Source organism: Apodemus sylvaticus, chromosome 22 (genome assembly GCF_947179515.1).
Source record: "Apodemus sylvaticus chromosome 22, mApoSyl1.1, whole genome shotgun sequence".
Classification (NCBI taxonomy): Eukaryota; Metazoa; Chordata; class Mammalia; order Rodentia; family Muridae; genus Apodemus; species Apodemus sylvaticus.
The window spans coordinates 58,246,220-58,265,627 of record NC_067493.1 but is presented as its reverse complement, the minus strand read 5'-3'; the positions used below and the strand labels follow the sequence as shown (position 1 = coordinate 58,265,627).

The 19,408-nt window shown below is 43.3% G+C and overlaps 1 protein-coding gene across 1 annotated transcript in view; it reads left to right on the top strand.

Annotated features, from left to right (window-relative positions):
- Ttc28 (tetratricopeptide repeat domain 28) overlaps positions 1 to 19,408 on the top strand; it is a 431,438-nt gene that overhangs the window by 4,622 nt on the left and 407,408 nt on the right. The window contains exon 2 of the mRNA XM_052169038.1: positions 7,354 to 7,632. Coding sequence (XP_052024998.1) covers positions 7,354 to 7,632 — 279 coding nt within the window. The remainder of the gene's footprint in view (positions 1 to 7,353; positions 7,633 to 19,408) is intronic.

The following is a 19,408-nucleotide window of genomic DNA, read 5'->3' as shown; positions in this document are numbered from 1 at the left end:
TCCATTGCTCTGAAGAGATACCATGACCACTGCAACTCATTTAGAAAAGAAAGCATTTAATTGGAGCTTGCTTACAGTTTCACAGGTAAACTAGTCCAATAATTAATTAGTGCATTATTGTCGTGGTGGGAAGCATGGTGGCACATAGGAAGACATAGTGTTGGAGAAGTAGCTGAGAGTTCTACATCTATATCTAAAGGGAGCAGGAAGAGAGAGCCACTGGGCCAGGCTTGGGCTTTGAGACCTCAGAGCCCACTCCCAGGGACACAGCACCTCCAACAAGGCCACAGTTCCTCATCCTTTCAAATCATGCCACTGTCTGAAAAACATCTGTGAGCCACACAGGGTCTCTCTATATAGTTCTGGCTGTGATGGAACTCATTCTTTGGACCAGGTTGGACTCAAACTCACCAGCCTCTGCCTCTTGAGCGCTAAGACAAAGGCCTGTGCCACCATGTCAGGCTATTTTAGTTTTTCAAGCATAGTCTCTCACTAAATGTGGATCTTTAGTTTTGGCTAGCCCACTCTCCACAGGGCTGGCCATGTCTGGCTTTTATGTTGGTTTTGGGGACCCTAACTCCAGTCCTGAGACATGTCTCCAGCCCCATTAAAGGATATTTTTAAACTTCCATTTGTGTTCTCAGCCAGACTCTCTTAGAAAGTAAACATGTTATGCAACTTAATGTATGTGTGTCCTGATAAATGTAGGACTGAGACCCACTGTCAAAAAAAAAAAAAAAAAAAAAAAAGTAAGCATGAGGCTAGAGAGATGGTTCAGTGGTTAGGAGCACTGACTGCTCTTCCAGAGGTCCTGAGTTTAATTCCCAGTAACCACATGGTGGCTCACAATCATCTGTAGTGGGATTTGATGCCCTCTTCTGGTGTGTTTGAAGACAGCTACAGTGTAACCACATATATAAAATAAATAAATCTTTTTAAAAAAGTAATGTTTTATTTTTAGAATGATTTTAAGAATTTTTCATATTTGTAAAAAGCCAGATACCTGTATATGTTGAAACATCAGTAAAAGTAGGAACTTTTTTTAAAGCATTTAAGTATTTTTGCTTATTTTATTTCTTTATAATTAAGTGAGTTTTTCCCCCTTCTGTGGGTTTTCTGACAGCTTATAAGTTTGTCTATCCCGAATGAGCTAGGGAAATAAACTCAGGATGAGTTCAGGGACCACTAGACACACTGTTGCAACTTGTTGCAGACCTACTGTTGCAACATTGTTGCAAGCAGCACAGATTGCCTGATCTCCTAGAGCCCTTACATGAACTGGAGGGCCACAGTGTTTGTTCATTTTGGTCTTCTGAAAGTAATTCTAATAAATAGACTTTGGTAGGTTTTGGCTCATAAGGAGTGGCACTATTGGGAGGTATGGAATTGCTGGATGGAGTATCGAGGCTTTGTTGGAGGAAGTGTGTTACTGTGGGGCAGACTTTAAGGTCTCCCATGCTTAAACTCTGCTCAGTGTACTCCAGTCCCTTCCTGAGACCAAGGCCTTCAGATCAAGATGTTGGCTCCTCCAGCATTGCTGTCTGCATGCATGCTGACATTCTTCTTGCCATCATGATAATGAACTGAACCTCTGAAACTGTAAGCCAGATCCAATTAAATGTTTGCCTTTATAAGAGTTACCTTGGTTATGGTATCTCTTCACAGCAGTAAAACCCTAAGATACTACCCTAGGGCACAATTAAACTGGTTACATTTAATTCATGCAACTGAGTAGCAGCATCTCTCTCTCTCTCTTTTTGAGACAGGATTTCTCTGTATAGCCCTGGCCATCCTGGAACTCACTCTGTAGACCAGGCTGGCTTTGAATTCAGAAATCTGCCTGCCTTTGACTCCCAAGTGCTGGGATTAAAGGCATGCGCCACCACTGCCTGGCCAGCATCTCTGACTCTTAACGTCTGGCACAGATGTCAGATGTCTTAGTCAGGGTTTCTATTCCTGCACAAACATCATGACCAAGAAACAAGTTAGGGAGGAAAGGGTTTATACAGCTTACACTTCCACATTGCTGTTCATCACAAAGGAAGTCAGGACTGGAACTCAAGCAGGGTTGGAAGCAGGAGCTGATGCAGAGACCATGGAGAGATGTTCCTTACTGGCTTGCTTCTGCTGGCTTGCTCAGTCTGCTTTCTTATAGAACCCAAGAATACCAGCCCAGGGATGGTACCACCCACAAGGGGCCCTCCCCCCTTGATCACTAATTGAGAAAATGCCTCACAGTTGGATCTCATAGAGGTAGTTCCCCAACTGAAACTCCTTTCTCTGTGATAACTCCAGCCTGTGTCAAGTTGGCAAACAAAACCAGCCAGTACAACAGAGTACTGTTCAAATTTGCTGGTGTCCCTCAGTATTTTACATCTTAGAGCATTAGTGAAGGGCATGCTTCCTGGACATACTCATTGTGGAGGATTGGGTTTTTCAGTATATTTGCTTCAACATTTCAATTCCCCTGAGCCTTAAAATCCCTTCATCAACACCAGGCCAAGGTATATCAGTCCTCTCTAGTTCTTTTTCAGTAGGTCATCTTTTGAAACAAACTTCAGCCCTCAAACCAAAAAACTTTTGGCCAAACTTCTGGCACTTAAAGAACCATGCAAGCGCCATAATAGACCTAGCGTCTCCTCTCAGTGGCACATATTGATCCACCATCATACCCTTGAAATCAAGTCCCAGACTTCATCTTGAATGAATAGATGAGTATTATTAAGTTCTTCAGCAATATAGTTTAAATATTTTTGTATCACACTTTCTGTCCCACCTCTAATAGCCTGCTTAGCCTTATGTCTGGGTGGACACTGAGGAAAGGTGATTGTGGGTTGTATAAGATTGATTCCCTTAGGCAAAGCTGGACAGGGAAGTGCTGCTGGGGCTGGAGATGGAGGTGCATCCTCTGCTAAAGGTGGAGAGACTACTTGCTCAGGTGAAACAAGCCCTCAGAGTCTGAGAGTTCAAATTCCTCAGCCTGTTAAGGTCTCTCCAGACATTCTGTTCCTGTTACAGACTCCCAGCATTGGTTCTCTGGCCCATTTCTGTTCCTGTTACAGACTGCCAGCATTGGTTCTCTGACCCATTTCTGTTCCTGTTACAGACTCCCAGCATTGGTTCTCTGGCCCATTTCTGTTGTCTCCACCAAACAAAGTAGAAAACCAAAACTAGAATGGATCACCGGAGAGATTACAGAGATCAGTGTCATCATCAAGGACTGGAAGTTGTTCTAGCAAATTTCCCTTTAACTCTTTCACTTGGCTTGTGCAGAAGACAGATAGATCATAACAGTTTACTCTTAAAAACGCAATCAGGTAGTGGACTCCAGATTGTAGCTGTTGTACTGGATGTGGTACAGATTACTTGGCAGATTAGCACATCTCCTGATACATGGTATGCAGTTACTGATGTAGCCTTTTTGTCAAGATCTGTTAATAAGGACCACAGAAGCAACTTGCTTTCAGCTGGCAAGGCTAGCATTACACATTTATTGTTTTACATCAAGGAATATTAATTCTCCAGTCCTGTGTTCCTGTGTTATGACTTATTTTTTGAAGGAATCTTGATCATCTGTCTCTTCCACAAAATGTCACTGTGTCTCACTGTATTGAAACATTATGTTGACTGAATCAGCTGAACAGGAAGTAGTGACATAGAAGAAACTTAAAGCAATAGAATTGATATCGTAAAGGATTTGTTAATAGATTGGTCTTGGAGAGATTGAATCACACAAAGTACAGTTTAGCTAAGTGGGCACTGTCTTCCAGATACCCCAAAGATAAGTAGAATGCTTGCATTAGTTAGTTTTCCATTGCTATGAGGAAACACCATGACCAAGACAACTCTTATAAAGGACACCATTTAATTGGAGCTGGCTTACAGGTTCAGAGGTTCAGTCCATTATCATCATGGCAGGAAACATGACAGCTTCTAGACAGGATTGGCACTGGAGGAGCAGAGAGTTCTACATCTTGTTCTGAAGGCAAACTGGAGAAGACTGGTTTCCAGGCAGCAAGGAAGAAGGTCTCTCAAAGCCCACCCCCACAGTGACACACTTCCTTCAGTGAGGCCCCACCTCCTAATAATGCTACTCCCTGTGCCAAGCATATTCAAGCCACCACAATGCTAATCAGGACTGTTTGGGATAAGTAAATTTACAATGCTACTATGATGTGTTTGTTTACCAAGGTTGACCAGCCATTAGACTCGTTGCCAAAGAACTCTGACATAGTTGAGGGCGCAGTGCAGGGCCACAACCAGTGGTGTTAAGTCCTGGTCTACCATAAAGCCCTCAGTTCCTTTCTTGGGAAAAGCATAATTCTGCCAGAATATATGTTTGTAAAACTTTTTATTTGAGGCCAGCTTACTTGGGCATCAGTTCCAGTTGTCCTGGTGATTTAGTAAAGAGCTTTTCCTAAAATCATCTCCAAGTATTTAGAGTGACTTTTTTTCCCCTACTGGGAAAGCATATTATTCAATTGAAGTAGCAGCAATTTTGGACTTCTTGGTAATGCATATTTATATCAGAGGTGTGGTTAGAGTAAGAATGGCCCCCATAGGCCCATAGATCTGAATGTTTGGTCACCAGGGAGTGCCACTATTAGGAAGTACAGCCTTATTGGAGTATGGATGGCCTTGTTGGAGGACTTATGTCATTGGGGGTGGGCTTTTCAAATGCTCAAGCCAGGCATAGTGTTTCTCTCTGTTGCCTTTTGATCTGAATGTAGAACTCCTTCTCCAGCACTGTGTTTGCCTGCATGCTGCCATGTTTCCCACCGTGGTGAAAATGGACTAAATCTCTGAACCTGTGTGTTCCAATGAAATGTTTTCCTTTATAAGAATTGCCACAGTCATGGTGTCTCTTTACAGCAATAGAACATTTACCAAGACAACAGGATAGGAAATAAATGTAACTAAAACTCAAGTGCCATCTACCTCATTGAAATTTGTAGGAGTCCAGTGGTGTGGGGTGTGCAGAGATAATCCTTCTAAGGCGAAGGATAAGCTGTTGCACCTTGTCATACCTACTACCATGGGAAAAAAGCACAATGCTTATTGGTGCTGTTTGGATTTTGGAGACAGCACAATCGTCACTTGGGATGTTATCCATATATCAAGGGGCTCAAAAAGCTGCCAGCTTTGAATGGAACAGGAGAGGCTCTTCAGCAGGTTCAGGTGTAGGCTGTTCTACCACTTGGGCCACATGATCTAGGAGACCTGATGGCATTTTACAGACACATCAGTGGCAGATACGGATCCTGGTTGGAGTCTCTGGGGTCCCTTTATCGCAGTGCAGACCCTTTGATCTTGGAGCAAGCTTGGGACCACCATCAACATCAGATGGCAGTTCCCTCACTGAGAGCAGAACTTCAGGCAGTGCAAATAAATTGTACATTCTGCTTGGAAGGAGAAATGGCCAGATGTGTGGTTATTTACTGATTCGTGGGCTATAGCCAATGATTTGTCTATGGTCAGAGACTTGGAAAGAACATGATTGGAATTTGGTGAAAAAGACTTTTGGAGAAGAGTTATATATCTAGATTTCTCCAGATGGGCAAAGGATGTTAAGATACTCATGTCCAATGTAGATGTTCATTGAAATGTGACTTCAACAGAGGAGGAAATCCGTATTTAGGAAGATAGGATGCCGTGTTCAGTGGACAAGCAGCCTCTTCCTTTGCTGTCCCTGTCATTGCCAAGTGAGCCCATAAGCAAAGTGGCCATGTGGCAGTAATGAAAGTTATGGATGGGCTCAACAGTGTGGACCTCCACTCACCAATGCTATCTGGCTACAGCTGCTTAGTACCAGGTAAGCCAGCAGCAGAGGCCAGCACCAGGCTCTAATATGGCATCATTCCTAGGGATTGAGTAGCCAGTAACTTGGTGGCAGATTGATTACATTGAGGTACTTCCTTTGTGGAAAGGAAGAAGTTAAGTTGTTCTTGTTTGCAGATGTCTTTCTACATCTGTGACTAGCAAAGACTGAAAGACTTTTGACCTGATGAATCTGTTCAGTCAGGTATCAGGATACAAAGTTGGCCTACAATAAATAGTAGCATTTCTGTATACCAATCATGAACTAGCTAAAGTAGAAATCAGGGAAACAATTATATCCACAAAATCCTCAAAAAAAGAAAAGAAAAATGGAAAAAGAATAAAGGAAAGAAAGAATAACCTAGTCTGAGTCTATCCTAGCCAAGGAAGTAAAAGACCTCTAGAGAAAAGAAAGAAGTTGAGGAAGACACCATAAAATCAGAGTCTTCATTGTCGCCATTGACAGAGTAAATATTATCAAAATGACCATGTTAATTGTATCTGGCATTTTCAGTGAAAAAAACACCATGACCAAGGCAACTTACAGAAAACTTATTTTGGCTTATAGGTCCAAAGAGAGAAGAATCCCTCCTGTTAGGGCTGGGGTGGCAGCAGGCATGGTAACTGAAACAGGATGCTGAGAGCTTACATCATGAGCACAAAGCATGGGGGGAGGGTGGGGGGAGAATGCTCAGAATGGCCTGAGACTTTGAAAGCTCAGAGTCTGCCTGTACTGATGTGCTGGGCCACCTAGATGTTCAAGTAATGCAACCAGCCAGCTCAAATGCATGATCTTATAGGAGACATTCTATCCAAACTACCACATTCCACTCCTTGGTCCTCTCAGGTTCCCAGTCATATTGTACTGAAAAATGCCTCTAGTTTAAATTTTCCAAAGTTCCTATAGTTTTTTAGTTTCATCACTGGTAAAATTCACTTCTGCATCTCCATGACATCTCTTAAGTGTAACCTACTATAAAATAAGAAGAGCACATAGTTCCAAAATATGATAGCATGCAGGGTGTGGTGGCGCACACCTTTAGTCTTAGTGCTCTGGAAGTAGAGGCAGGAAGATCTTTGGGAGGTCAAGTCCAGCTTGTTCTACATATTGAGTTTCATGCCAGTGAAGATTAGAGAGACCACAGCTTCAAAACCAATCCTGCTTCTCTAAGTAGCCTCTTACTATGGGGAACCTCTCCCTGAGTGTGATCACTGGTGGCCACCATACATGCCATGGTTTTCACATGGGTTTTAGAGATCCCAATCCAGTCTTCATGCTTTCATGACAAGAGCATTAGCCACCAAGTTGGCTCCCCAATGCATCTGAGTGTCTATTGCTGTTACTATTAACTGTTTCAAGGAAAACTTATTGTTTAGAAGGACAAGAGTTAACTTAGAGAAGCAGCATTGCTTAACCTCAGGTTCAGGAGACCTTGCCTCAATGAGTAAAGATGAGAGAGATGAAGGAAGATGCCTGACGTCAACTTCAGGCCTCAGCATCTGTGTTGGCACTTACAACAATTTCTCTGTTTGTAGATCCCTCTCTTTGGTGCTAAGACTATTGTCCAGAGAAGTCCTGATGAACCAGCACTGAGCAAAGCTGAATTTGTTGAGAAAGTTCGTCAGAGTAACCAGGCCTGTCATGATGGAGACTTCCACACAGCTATTGTTTTGTACAATGAAGCCCTGGCAGTTGACCCTCAGAACTGCATTTTGTATAGCAACAGATCTGCAGCCTACATGAAAACCCAGCAGTACCACAAGGCGCTGGATGATGCAATCAAAGCCCGGCTCCTCAACCCCAAATGGCCAAAGGTAGCATTTATTCACTTTCACAGAAGTGCCTGTTGTGATTTCTTATTTTAGGCAAGCATCTCATTGATTCAATACAGACATGTATTCATAGACTCAGTACCTTGGTAAAATCTACCTCTAGCAAAACTCAGCATCCATCTTCCTTTTCGGTGAGGTGTAAGTGTACTTTCTGTCCATGATCCTTTCTTTTACTTCTTGATTAGTTACAGAATCCATTCAGGCTTTAGACACCTTTTTTCTCCCATACAAAAGTTTTAGATGTGGTATAGTGACTGTATGTATCTTCTTCAGTTTAAAATGAACTAATTTACCAGGTGGTGGTATATACCTTCAATCTTAGCACATGGGAGGCAGAGGTAGGTGGATCTGTGTGAGGAGTTTGACCCATCCTGGTCTGCAAAGTAAGTTCTGTAGACTGCCAGGGCTATACAGAGAGAAACTCTGTCTCAACACCCCCCCCCCAAAAAAAAACTAATTTATTTCCACAAGTTCCTGCTTATTTTAAGAATGTTCTTTAGTCAGGGAAATCTTATCTAAAAATAAAACATAATTAGTTATGTTCACTTGAACCCTGCCTGTTGCAGGCTGTTGATTTTGTCTTGGACATAAAGATGCTTAACTTTTTTTTGGGGGGGGGTTGTTTTTTGGATTTTGGTTTATTTGAGACAGGGTTTCTCTAGCCCTGGCTGTCCTGGAACTCACTCTGTAGATCAAGCTGGCCTCGAACTCAGAAATCTGCCTGCCTCCGCCTCCCAGAGTGCTGGGATTAAAGGTGTGTGCCACCACCGCCCAGTGCTTCTTAACTTAATGATAGCATTACATCATATATACATATTGTCTTAGACTTTGACTGCTGTGAACAGACACCATGACTAAGGCAACTCTTGCAATCTTTTTTTTTTTTTTTAATATTTATTTTATGTAAGTACACTGTAATTGTCTTCAGACACTCCAGAAGAGGGAGTGGTTGTTACGGATAGTTGTGAGCCACCATGTGGTTTCTGGGATTTGAACTTAGGACCTTTGGAAGAACAGTTGGTGCTCTTAACCACTGAGCCATCTCTTCAGCCCCTCATAGCAACTCTTATAAGGACAACATTTAATTGGGGCTGGCTTACAGGTTCAGTCCATTATCATCAAGGTGGGAGCATGACAGCATCCAGGCAGGTGTGGTGCAGGAGGAACTGAGAGTTTTACATCTTCATTTGAAGGTGGCTAGTGCCAAGACTGGTTTCCAGGCTGCTAGAGTGAGGGTCTTAATGCTCACACCCACAGTGACACACCCACTGCAACAAGGCCATACCTTCTAATAGTGCCACTCCCTGGGCCAAGCATATACAAACCATACACATATATGTATGTATAAATCATAAGTTGAATAGAACTTTAATTCAGGATAAATAAGCTGAGAATGGTAACGTCTGCACCACCCAGTATCCAGCAGGCCAAGGCAGGAGGATCATAAGTTTAAGGCCACTGCTTTAGTTAAGACAAAGCTTAACATGGATCCCAAATACATAACCTACAAAACATCATAGTTAGTCTGCCTTTAATATGCTCAGTGCTTTCAGGCTGGTAGTTAGACCACCACAAGCTAGGTGTGGTCCTCCTGCTTGTAAATCTAGCATAAGAAGGAGGTCTGAGGCTAGCCTGGCCTTGATAGAAAGTTCTCAAAGATAGCTTGGGCTGCATGCATGGCAAGCCCCATGTTAGAAACAACCAATGGTGCTGTTTCTGGATAGATGTGGCAGTGCAGGGTGAAGTCTGTGGCCAGCAGTGCCAGGGAAACACGAAGCCACGAGGTCATGGGAGCTGCAGTGCCTGGACACACATGTCCTTCAAAGAGGATGCAAGGAACACACCTTTCTGGCTGAAGTCAGTCCCTGACATTCCCACCAATTTCATTAAAAGTTGATCTATGCAGTTTGGAGGATCACCTTCTTCTCAGATTGTTTGAAATCAAAGCAGCAAAACAGACACGAAAAGGGAAAGCAGACAGGAAAGAAGATTGTTCAGAGTTGCCAGCTGGTGGTTCACAGAGTAAGACACTCTGGGGATGTGCACATCCCCAAATGCCACATGTCTCCTCCCTGATCCTGGCCTCTGGGCTCAGTGATGGGCACACCCATACTTAGGAGGTGCTAAGAGGGCACCTAGTTTTGGATCTTTCTAGGTATACATTTATACAGCAAGTCCTTTTAGGAGCCAGTTCTTTCTTCTATCAGGTTGAGACAGGGTCTCACTTTCTGTGGTGTTGGTGTTGGGTATTCTAGGCTGGCTGGCTCATGGGCTTCTGGTGATTCTCCTGTTTCTGCCTCCCAACTTGCTGTAGGATTGCTAGGATTTCAGCCTTACCCAGCAGGGATGATGGCTCGAGGGCTTCTCTGTAGCTGAATAGATGATGCCTTAGCTTTATTCTTCTTGTGTCACACACACACACACACACACACACACACACACACACACACACACCAGCAGATAGCACAAGTGATTCCTGTATACTTTTCACCTGCATCCCCTGCTTTTAACATTTTACCATATTTGGCAGTAGTTCTCTTTCTGACTATATCATTTTTACTATTTTTTTTAACCATTTGAGACTAAATTGAAGACAGATTGTCTTACTACTTCTAAACCCTTCAGAATATATTGAAAATATTCTGTTGTATAACCACAATGCAAACACTAAAACAGAACATTAAAATTAATGTGATAATGCTGTCCAGCCCATAACCCCCATTCACAACTCAGTGATTGCTCAAGAAATGTCCTTTGTGTACTAGATTTGGTTGGCTACTTACTTTTCTATTGCTGTGAAGGCACCCTGACCAAGGCAACTCAAAAAAGAAGGCATTTAATTATTGGTGCTGGGGATTTGCTTACAGTTTTAGAGCATAAGTCCACGAACATCTCCTAATCCCACCTGGAGAGAATAAGACTACTACCATGATTTTTGGGCCAAAATTGAAGCAAGCTTTATTAAATACTAGCCAGGAAGGTGGACACTGGCCAGGTCCATATCCAAGATTGCCAGAGAATGGTAGTGAATTGAACTATTCAGGTACTTGTAAAAGCCAACCTACAAAGCTACATATACATACCCTGATGAACTTCCTGCCCAAGTGCACTTTACCTTCCACCTACATGTGTACATCCTGAGTAGTTGGGGCAACCAACCTTGTTACAGAAGTCAGAGCACATGGTTTGTTATTGCACATGAACAGCTCCCAGCATTCCAGGAAGTTATTGCCCTTGGGCAAGTGGGCTTGCAGGTTAGAGGCCTTTTAGTTTTATATAGATCACTTGTGCATAATAATTGAAACTTAAAACATAAGTTTAACCCTCACACTTTATGTCCTGGAGCATGCAATAGGCAAGCAGGCAGGCATGGCTTTGTGCAGTAGCTGAGACCTTAGATCTGATCCACAGCAGGAGACATTCTAATCTATGAGCCTTTGGGGGTGTCATTCAAACCACTACAGTTTCTAAATTTGCCTAAGAAGTTATACTAAGAAGGCTGCAAGCAAATTACAGTCTCATGCATGTGTACACTCACCTTTCTTTCTTTTTTTTTTATTCGATATAATTTATTTACATTTCAAATGATTTCCCTTTTCTAGCCCCCCCACTTCCCGAAAGTCCCGTAAGCCCCCTTCTCTTCCCCTGTCCTCCCACCCACCCCTTCCCACTTCCCCGTTCTGGTTTTGCCGAATACTGTTTCACTGAGTCTTTCCAGAACCAGGGGCCACTCCTCCTTTCTTCTTGTACCTCATTTGATGTGTGGATTATGTTTTGGGTGTTCCAGTTTTCTAGGTTAATATCCACTTATTAGTGAGTGCATACCATGATTCACCTTTTGAGTCTGGGTTACCTCACTTAGTATGATATTCTCTAGCTCCATCCATTTGCCTAAGAATTTCATGAATTCATTGTTTCTAATGGCTGAATAGTACTCCATTGTGTAGATATACCACATTTTTTGCATCCACTCTTCTGTTGAGGGATACCTGGGTTCTTTCCAGCATCTGGAAATTATAAATAGGGCTGCTATGAACATAGTAGAACATGTATCCTTATTACATGATGGGGAGTCTTCTGGGTATATGCCCAGGAGTGGTATAGCAGGATCTTCTGGAAGTGAGGTGCCCAGTTTTCGGAGGAACCACCAGACTGCTTTCCAGAGTGGTTGTACCAATTTGCAACCCCACCAGCAGTGGAGGAGTGTTCCTCTTTCTCCACACCCTCTCCAACACCTGCTGTCTCCTGAATTTTTAATCTTAGCCATTCTGACTGGTGTAAGATGAAATCTTAGGGTTGTTTTGATTTGCATTTCCCTAATGACTAATGAAGTTGAGCATTTTTTAAGATGCTTCTCCGCCATCCGCAGTTCTTCAGGTGAGAATTCTTTGTTTAACTCTGTACCCCATTTTTTAATAGGGTTGTTTGGTTTTCTGGAGTCTAACTTCTTGAGTTCTTTATATATATTGGATATTAGCCCTCTATCTGATGTAGGATTGGTGAAGATCTTTTCCCAATTTGTTGGTTGCTGATTTGTCCTCTTGATGGTGTCCTTTGCCTTACATAAACTTTGTAATTTTATGAGGTCCCATTTGTCAATTCTTGCTCTTAGAGCATACGCTATTGGTGTTCTGTTCAGAAACTTTCTCCCTGTACCGATGTCCTCAAGGGTCTTCCCCAGTTTCTTTTCTATTAGCTTCAGAGTGTCTGGCTTTATGTGGAGGTCCTTGATCCATTTGGATTTGAGCTTAGTACAAGGAGACAAGGATGGATCAATTCGCATTCTTCTGCATGCTGACCTCCAGTTGAACCAGCACCATTTGTTGAAAAGGCTAACTTTTTTCCATGCCTCTTTGTCGAGGATCAAGTGGCCATAGGTGTGTGGGTTCATTTCTGGATCTTCAATCCTGTTCCATTGATCCTCCTGCCTGTCACTGTACCAATACCATGCAGTTTTTAACACTATTGCTCTGTAGTATTGCTTGAGGTCAGGGATACTGATTCCCCTGGATTTTCTTTTGTTGCTGAGAATAGTTTTAGCTATACTGGGTTTTTTGTTGTTCCAGATGAATTTGATAATTGCTCTTTCTAACTCTGTGAAGAATTGAGTTGGGATTTTGATGGGTATTGCATTGAATCTGTATAGTGCTTTAGGCAAAATGGCCATTTTAACTATATTGATTCTACTGATCCATGAGCATGGGAGGTTTTCCCATTTTTTGAGGTCTTCTTCCATTTCCTTCTTCAGAGTCTTGAAGTTCTTGTCATACAGATCTTTCACATGTTTGGTAAGAGTCACCCCAAGATACTTTATACTGTTTGTGGCTATTGTGAAGGGGGTCATTTCCCTAATTTCTTTCTCAGCCTGCTTATCCTTTGAGTATAGGAAGGCCACTGATTTGCTTGAGTTGATTTTATAACCTGCCACTTTGCTGAAGTTGTTTATCAGCTGTAGGAGCTCTCTAGTGGAGTTCTTTGGGTCACTTAGGTAGACGATCATGTTGTCTGCAAATAATGATAGTTTGACTTCTTCCTTTCCAACTTGTATCCCTTTGACCTTCTTATGTTGTCGAATTGCCCGAGCTAGTACCTCAAGTACAATATTGAAAAGATAAGGAGAAAGGGGGCAGCCTTGTCTGGTCCCTGATTTCAGTGGGATTGCTTCAAGTTTCTCTCCATTTAGTTTGATGCTGGCTACCGGTTTGCTGTATATTGCTTTTACTATGTTTAGGTATGGGCCTTGAATTCCTGTTCTCTCCAAGACTTTAAGCATGAAAGGATGGTGAATTTTGTCAAATGCTTTTTCAGCATCCAATGAAATGACCATGTGGTTTTGTTCTTTGAGTTTGTTTATGTAGTGGATTGTATTGATGGATTTCCGTATATTGAACCAACCCTGCATTCCCGGGATAAAGCCTACTTGATCATGGTGGATGATAGTTTTGATGTGTTCTTGGATTCGGTTGGCAAGAATTTTATTGAGTATTTTTGCATCTATGTTCATAAGGGAAATTGGTCTGAAGTTCTCTTTCTTTGTTGGATCTTTTTGTGGCTTTGGTATCAGCGTAATTGTGGCTTCGTAGAAGGAATTGGGTAGTGTTCCTTCTGTTTCTATTTTGTGGAATAGTTTGAAGAGTATTGGTGTTAACTCTTCTTTGAAGGTCTGGTAGAATTCTGCACTGAAGCCATCTGGTCCTGTGCTTTTTTTGGTTGGAAGACTTTCTATGACTCCTTCTATTTCTTTAGGCATTATGGGACTGTTTAGATGGTCTAGTTGGTCCTGATTTAATTTTGGTATTTGGTATCTGTCAAGGAAATTGTCCATTTCCTCCAGATTCTCCAGTTGTGTTGAGTACAAGCTCTTGTAGTAGGATCTGATGATTTTTTGGATTTCCTCAGTTTCCGTTGTTATATCTCCCTTTTCATTTCTAAGTTTGTTAATTTGGATACTTTCTCTGTGCCCTTTGGTCAGTCTGGCTAAGGGTTTATCTATCTTGTTGATTTTCTCAAAGAACCAGCTCCTGGTTTTGTTGATTTTTTGTATGGTTCTCTTTGTTTCTACTTGATTGATTTCGGCCCTGAGTTTGATGATTTCCTGCCTTCTACTCCTCCTGGGCAAAATAGCTTCTTTTTGTTCTAGGGCTTTCAGGTGTGTCATTAAGCTGGTAATGTATGCTCTCTCCATTTTCTTTTTGGAGGCACTCAGGGCTATGAGTTTTCCTCTTAGCACTGCTTTCATTGTGTCCCATAGATTTGGGTATGTTGTGTTTTCATTTTCATTGTGTTCTAAAAAGTCTTTAATTTCTTTCTTTATTTCTTCCTTGACCAAGGTATCATTGAGTAGAGTATTGTTCAGTTTCCACGTGTATGTGAGTTTTCTGTTGTTTCTGTTGCTATTGAAGACCACTTTTACTCCATAGTGATCAGATAGGAGGCATGGGATTAGTTCTATCTTCTTTTATTTGTTGAGGTCTGTCTTGTGACCAATTATATGGTCGATTTTGGAGAAGGTACCATGAGGTGCTGAGAAAAAGGTATATTCTTTTGTTTTAGGATAGAATGTTCTATATATATCTGTTAAATCTAATTGGTCCAAAGCTTCAATTAGTTTCATTGTGTCCCTGTTTAGTTTCTGTTTTCCTGATCGGTCCATTGAGGAAAGTGCAGTGTTGAAGTCACCCACAATTATTGTGTTAGGTGCAATGTGTGCTTTTAGTTTTAATAAAGTTTCTTTTACGAAAGAGGGTGCCCTTGCATTTGGGGCATAGATGTTCAGGATTGACAGTTCTTCTTTTTGTATTTTTCCTTTGACCAGCAAGAAGTGTCCCTCAGGGTCTCTTTTGATGACTTTGGGATGAAAGTCAATTTTATCTGATATTAAAATGGCTACTCCAGCTTGTTTCCTGAGACCATTTGCTTGTAAAATTGTCTTCCAGCCTTTTACTCTAAGGTAGTGTTTGTCTTTGACCCTGAGGTGTGTTTCCTGTAAGCAGCAAAATGTAGGGTTCTGTTTACGTATCCATTCAGTTAGTCTGTGTCTTTTTATTGGGGCATTAAGTCCATTGATGTTAAGAGATATTAAGGAATAGTGATTGTTACTTCCTATCATTTTTGACGTTATTTTTTAAATTTGAATGCTTAACTTCTTTTGGGTTTGATGAAAGGTTACTATCTTGCTTTTTCCAGGGTGAAGTTTCCCTCCTTGTATTGGTGTTGTCCTCCTATTATCCTTTTTAGGGCTGGGTTTGTGGATAGATATTGGGTAAACTTGGTTTTGTCATGAAATATCTTAGTTTCTCCATCTATGGTGATTGAGAGTTTTGCTGGATATAGTAGTTTTGGTTGGCATTTGTGTTCTCTTAGAGTCTGCATGAGATCTGCCCAGGACCTTCTAGCCTTCATAGTCTCAGGTGAAAAGTCTGCTGTGATTCTGATAGGTCTTCCTTTATATGTTACTTGGCCTTTTTCTCTTACTGCCTTTAGTATTCTTTCTTTGTTTAGAACATTTGGTGTTTTGATTATTATGTGACGGGAAGTATTTCTGTTCTGGTCCAGTCTGTTTGGAGTTCTGTAGGCTTCTTGTATATTCATGGGCATCTCTCTCTTTAGGTTAGGGAAGTTTTCTTCCATAATTTTATTGAAGATATTTGCTGGCCCTTTAAGTTGTAAATCTTCACTCTCATCTATGCCTATAATCCTTAGGTTTGGTCTTCTCATTGTGTCCTGGTTTTCCTGGATATTTTGGGTTACAAGCTTTTTGCATTTTGCATTTTCTTTAACTGTTGAGTCCATGGTTTCTATGGAATCTTCAGCATCTGAGATTCTTTCTTCTATCTCTTGTATTCTGTTGTTGATATTTGCATCTCTGTCCCCTGATTTCTTCCCAAGGCTTTCTATCTCCAAAGTTGTCTCCCTTTGAGTTTTATTAGTTGTTTCTACTTCTGATTTTAGATCCTGGATGGTTTTGCTTAGCTCCTTCACTGGCTTGTTTGTGCTTTCCTGTAATTCTTTAAGAGATTTTTGTGTTTCGTCTTTCATGACCTCAGCCTGTTGACCAAAGTTCTCCTGTATTTCTTTAAGAGATTTTTGTGTTTCGTCTTTCATGACCTCAGCCTGTTGACCAAAGTTCTCCTGTATTTCTTTAAGTGTTTTTTGCATTTCCTCCTTGTTGGCTTTTGTATTCTCCTGGATTTCTTTCAATGATTTTTGTGTTTCCCTTGCAAGGGCTTCTAACTTTTGATCCATTTTCTCCTGAATTTCTTTAAGTATGTCCTTCATGTGTTCCTGTACCAGCATCATGACCAGTGATTTTAAATCCAAATCTTGTTTTACTGGTGTGATGGGGTATCCAGGACATGTTGGTAGAGGAGAATTGGGTTCAGATGTTGCCATATTGCCTTGATTTCTGTTAGTGACGTTCCTGCGTTTGCCTTTTGCCATCTAGTTCTCACTGGTGTTAGTTTGTCTTGTCAGTGCTGGACTCACCAGTGCAAGCTGCCCCTTCCCAGTTGGCCTCTGGTGCACAGCTTACCTCCTGCACTGCTTGTAGACAGGGTGCTGCTGCCCAGGCTGTTCAGATCCCAAAGCAGGCACCCGAAGGCTCCCGCTGGGGCCCGCTGGATTCACTGGCGCACACTGACTTCTCCCAGCTGGCCTCCCGGAAGCCCAGCTAGCCTCTTGCAGGACTTGGAGATGTGGTGCTGCCGCCCAGGCTGATCTGGATCCGGAAGCGGAGAGAGTAGAGCTGAGGGCTTCCGCCTGAGGCCTTGCCCCAGATTGTGTCTGTGGACCAGATGGAGTCCGTGTGCACCCCCAGGGAGTGCCGACGGTATATGCTGCTGTGACCTCCCCTGTGTTCCGCTCACTCCGCTGGACAGCCGATCCGCCAACAGGGCTGGCGCACACAAGGTTAGCCTGGCCGCCCAGTCCCTGAGTCCAGGCAAAAGCCTGGGAGGCCAAGGTCCTAGCAAAGTTCCCCTAGGGCTATGACTGTTAATTGGGTCCGCCAGGTGACTAGGATGGTGGGCGTGCGTGCCCGTGCTCCCTGAAAGCGCCGGGAGAGTCTGCTGTGCTAACAACCTCCTGGGCGGGTTGACTCACAGATGGCCCACCAAGCCGCCCAGTTCTTGGGGTCAGTCCTGTGCCTTTTGGGGCCTAGACCGCCACTTTGTTAGCCTCAGGCTATGCCTGTTACAGGTCTGCCCGCCAGAGCTCTCTGTCGTCCTGCAGGCAAAATGGCGGCGCGCGCGCAGGCCTGGGCAAAAATCCTCCTGGCTGGGTTGGCACCCCGATGGCCCCCCGACCAGCCCAGGGCCTGGGTGTAGGCCAACGCCCGTAGGGCTCAGACCACCGCGGTGTTGGCCTCGGATTATGTTTGTGTACCTCAGTCTGTCCAATCCCTGGAGTCCGAAACCAAGATGGATGCACCTCTCCTGACTGGTGGGAGGCTGAGTTCTGAAGTGGCTTCCGTGCAGGAAAGGCGCCGCACAACTGCAGCTGCTTGCCGCCCGGCTGGTCAGCGAAGGTCAGTGGTCGTGGGCACAGGGCCTAACTGGACCCTGTGTCACCTTGGTTCCACTGCTGATGGCCCTTCAGCTGGACCAGCCACTGCTGCACTGCCGCCGCCGCCGCCGCCGCCGCCGCCGCCGCCGCCCTACACTCACCTTTCTAAAGCATCCAAAGTCTCTAGACTTGGGTTTTGTAAAATAAATCACTTGTGTTCTACTCCAGGAGCCAAGAAACAGAATACAAATCACTGTCAGAGTAGAACCAACATTGAGTGTTGGCTTTTGGGATTCATTCATGGTCTGAGAGCACTCTGAAGGGCTTAGGAAGCCCCAGCTCGGGGGCTCTGCCGGTCACAGCTCACTTAGCCTTTCCCAGGCTGAGACTAGCTCTGCACAGCAGCTGCTGCTGTCTTCGGAAGTCATCCTATGCCACTGTGCTTACAGTTACAGTCTCTCCTGCAGTGGGGCTGCACCTTCACCAATAACTTCTGCTGGATTTTCTTGGGAATGCTAATTCTGCTACACAGTGCCAACCCTTGATTTTTCTCCATGGGACATCACCAAAGCCTCTCTTGGTTCCAATCCTCAGCTGCTCTCTTTGACTTCAAACCCTGGACTACCTGGGAAACTCCTATACCCTTCAAGTTCAGTGCAAAGTATTGCCCCTATCTGTTCTGTGGCTTCCATGTGCTGACCCTAAGGAAACATTTCCCAGAAGATTATGCCTCAGTGATCTCTCCCTCCCTCCTTCTTCCTCCCTTCCTCTCCCTCCCCCCTCATTTTTTTTTTTTTTTTGAGTCAGGGTTTCTCTGTGTAGCCCTGGCTATCCTGGAACTCTGTACACCAGGCTGGTTTCACACTTGTAGAGATGGCTTGCCTATGCCTCCTGAGTGCCAGGATTACACCACTGCCCTGCTTGATTTTGGCCTTTTCTTACTCACAGATGACTGATTATTCAGCTCTAGCTGACGCTCTGTTCTAGCAAATGTTTCAGTTTAGTGGTCCTTGTCTCTTATTAATCATAGAAGATTCTTTAGCGTCAGTTGACAAGAACCATAGCTACTCCATTCAAAATATCAAGTAGTCGCAATAAAATGTTTTAAGGGACTCTAAAATTGACCATTGAACCTTCAAAAGGTAGGCCTCCATGTCTGCACCTGTCTGCACAGTAGCTTCTGAAGCTTTGTACTATAGATGGCTTTTCTAGCCCAACTTTCCAGTATCCATTTGAAATTCTTCCCCAACGCAGAAATAGCTTATGAACCTGGTACCATAATTGATTTTATAGAAACATTTCTGGAAGGGGTGGAAAAACATATCTCTGAATTTATTCAGTCAGCTTTAAAATAATAATAGCAGCTAAGGCCCCCCCCATTCCCCCCCAGAAGCTGAGATTTCAGCAGTTACTCTGTCCTTGAGTCTGGGTCTCTCAACAGTTGGAGTAGTCCTACGATAGCTGCCTCTCATTGAGGTGGGTGGGGTTGGGGATGGCAGCAACAACAGGCGCCCAGTCCATGAGATGGCTTGCCTGCCTCAGTTGTGCCAATGTGATACAGTGGGTCTGGAGCTGATGGTCCTTATTTTACAATGAACTCTTGGAAATACTGGTTCTGTCATCATGGGAGGCCTGAGTAGCAACAACAGGAAAGTTCAACCCACAAACAAGAAGGAAGCCAGGCCAGCAAAAAAGCAAGGTAATCTTTCTGATATGCACTTTTTAAAATTAGGATTGCTCCCTGGTGCTGCCCACA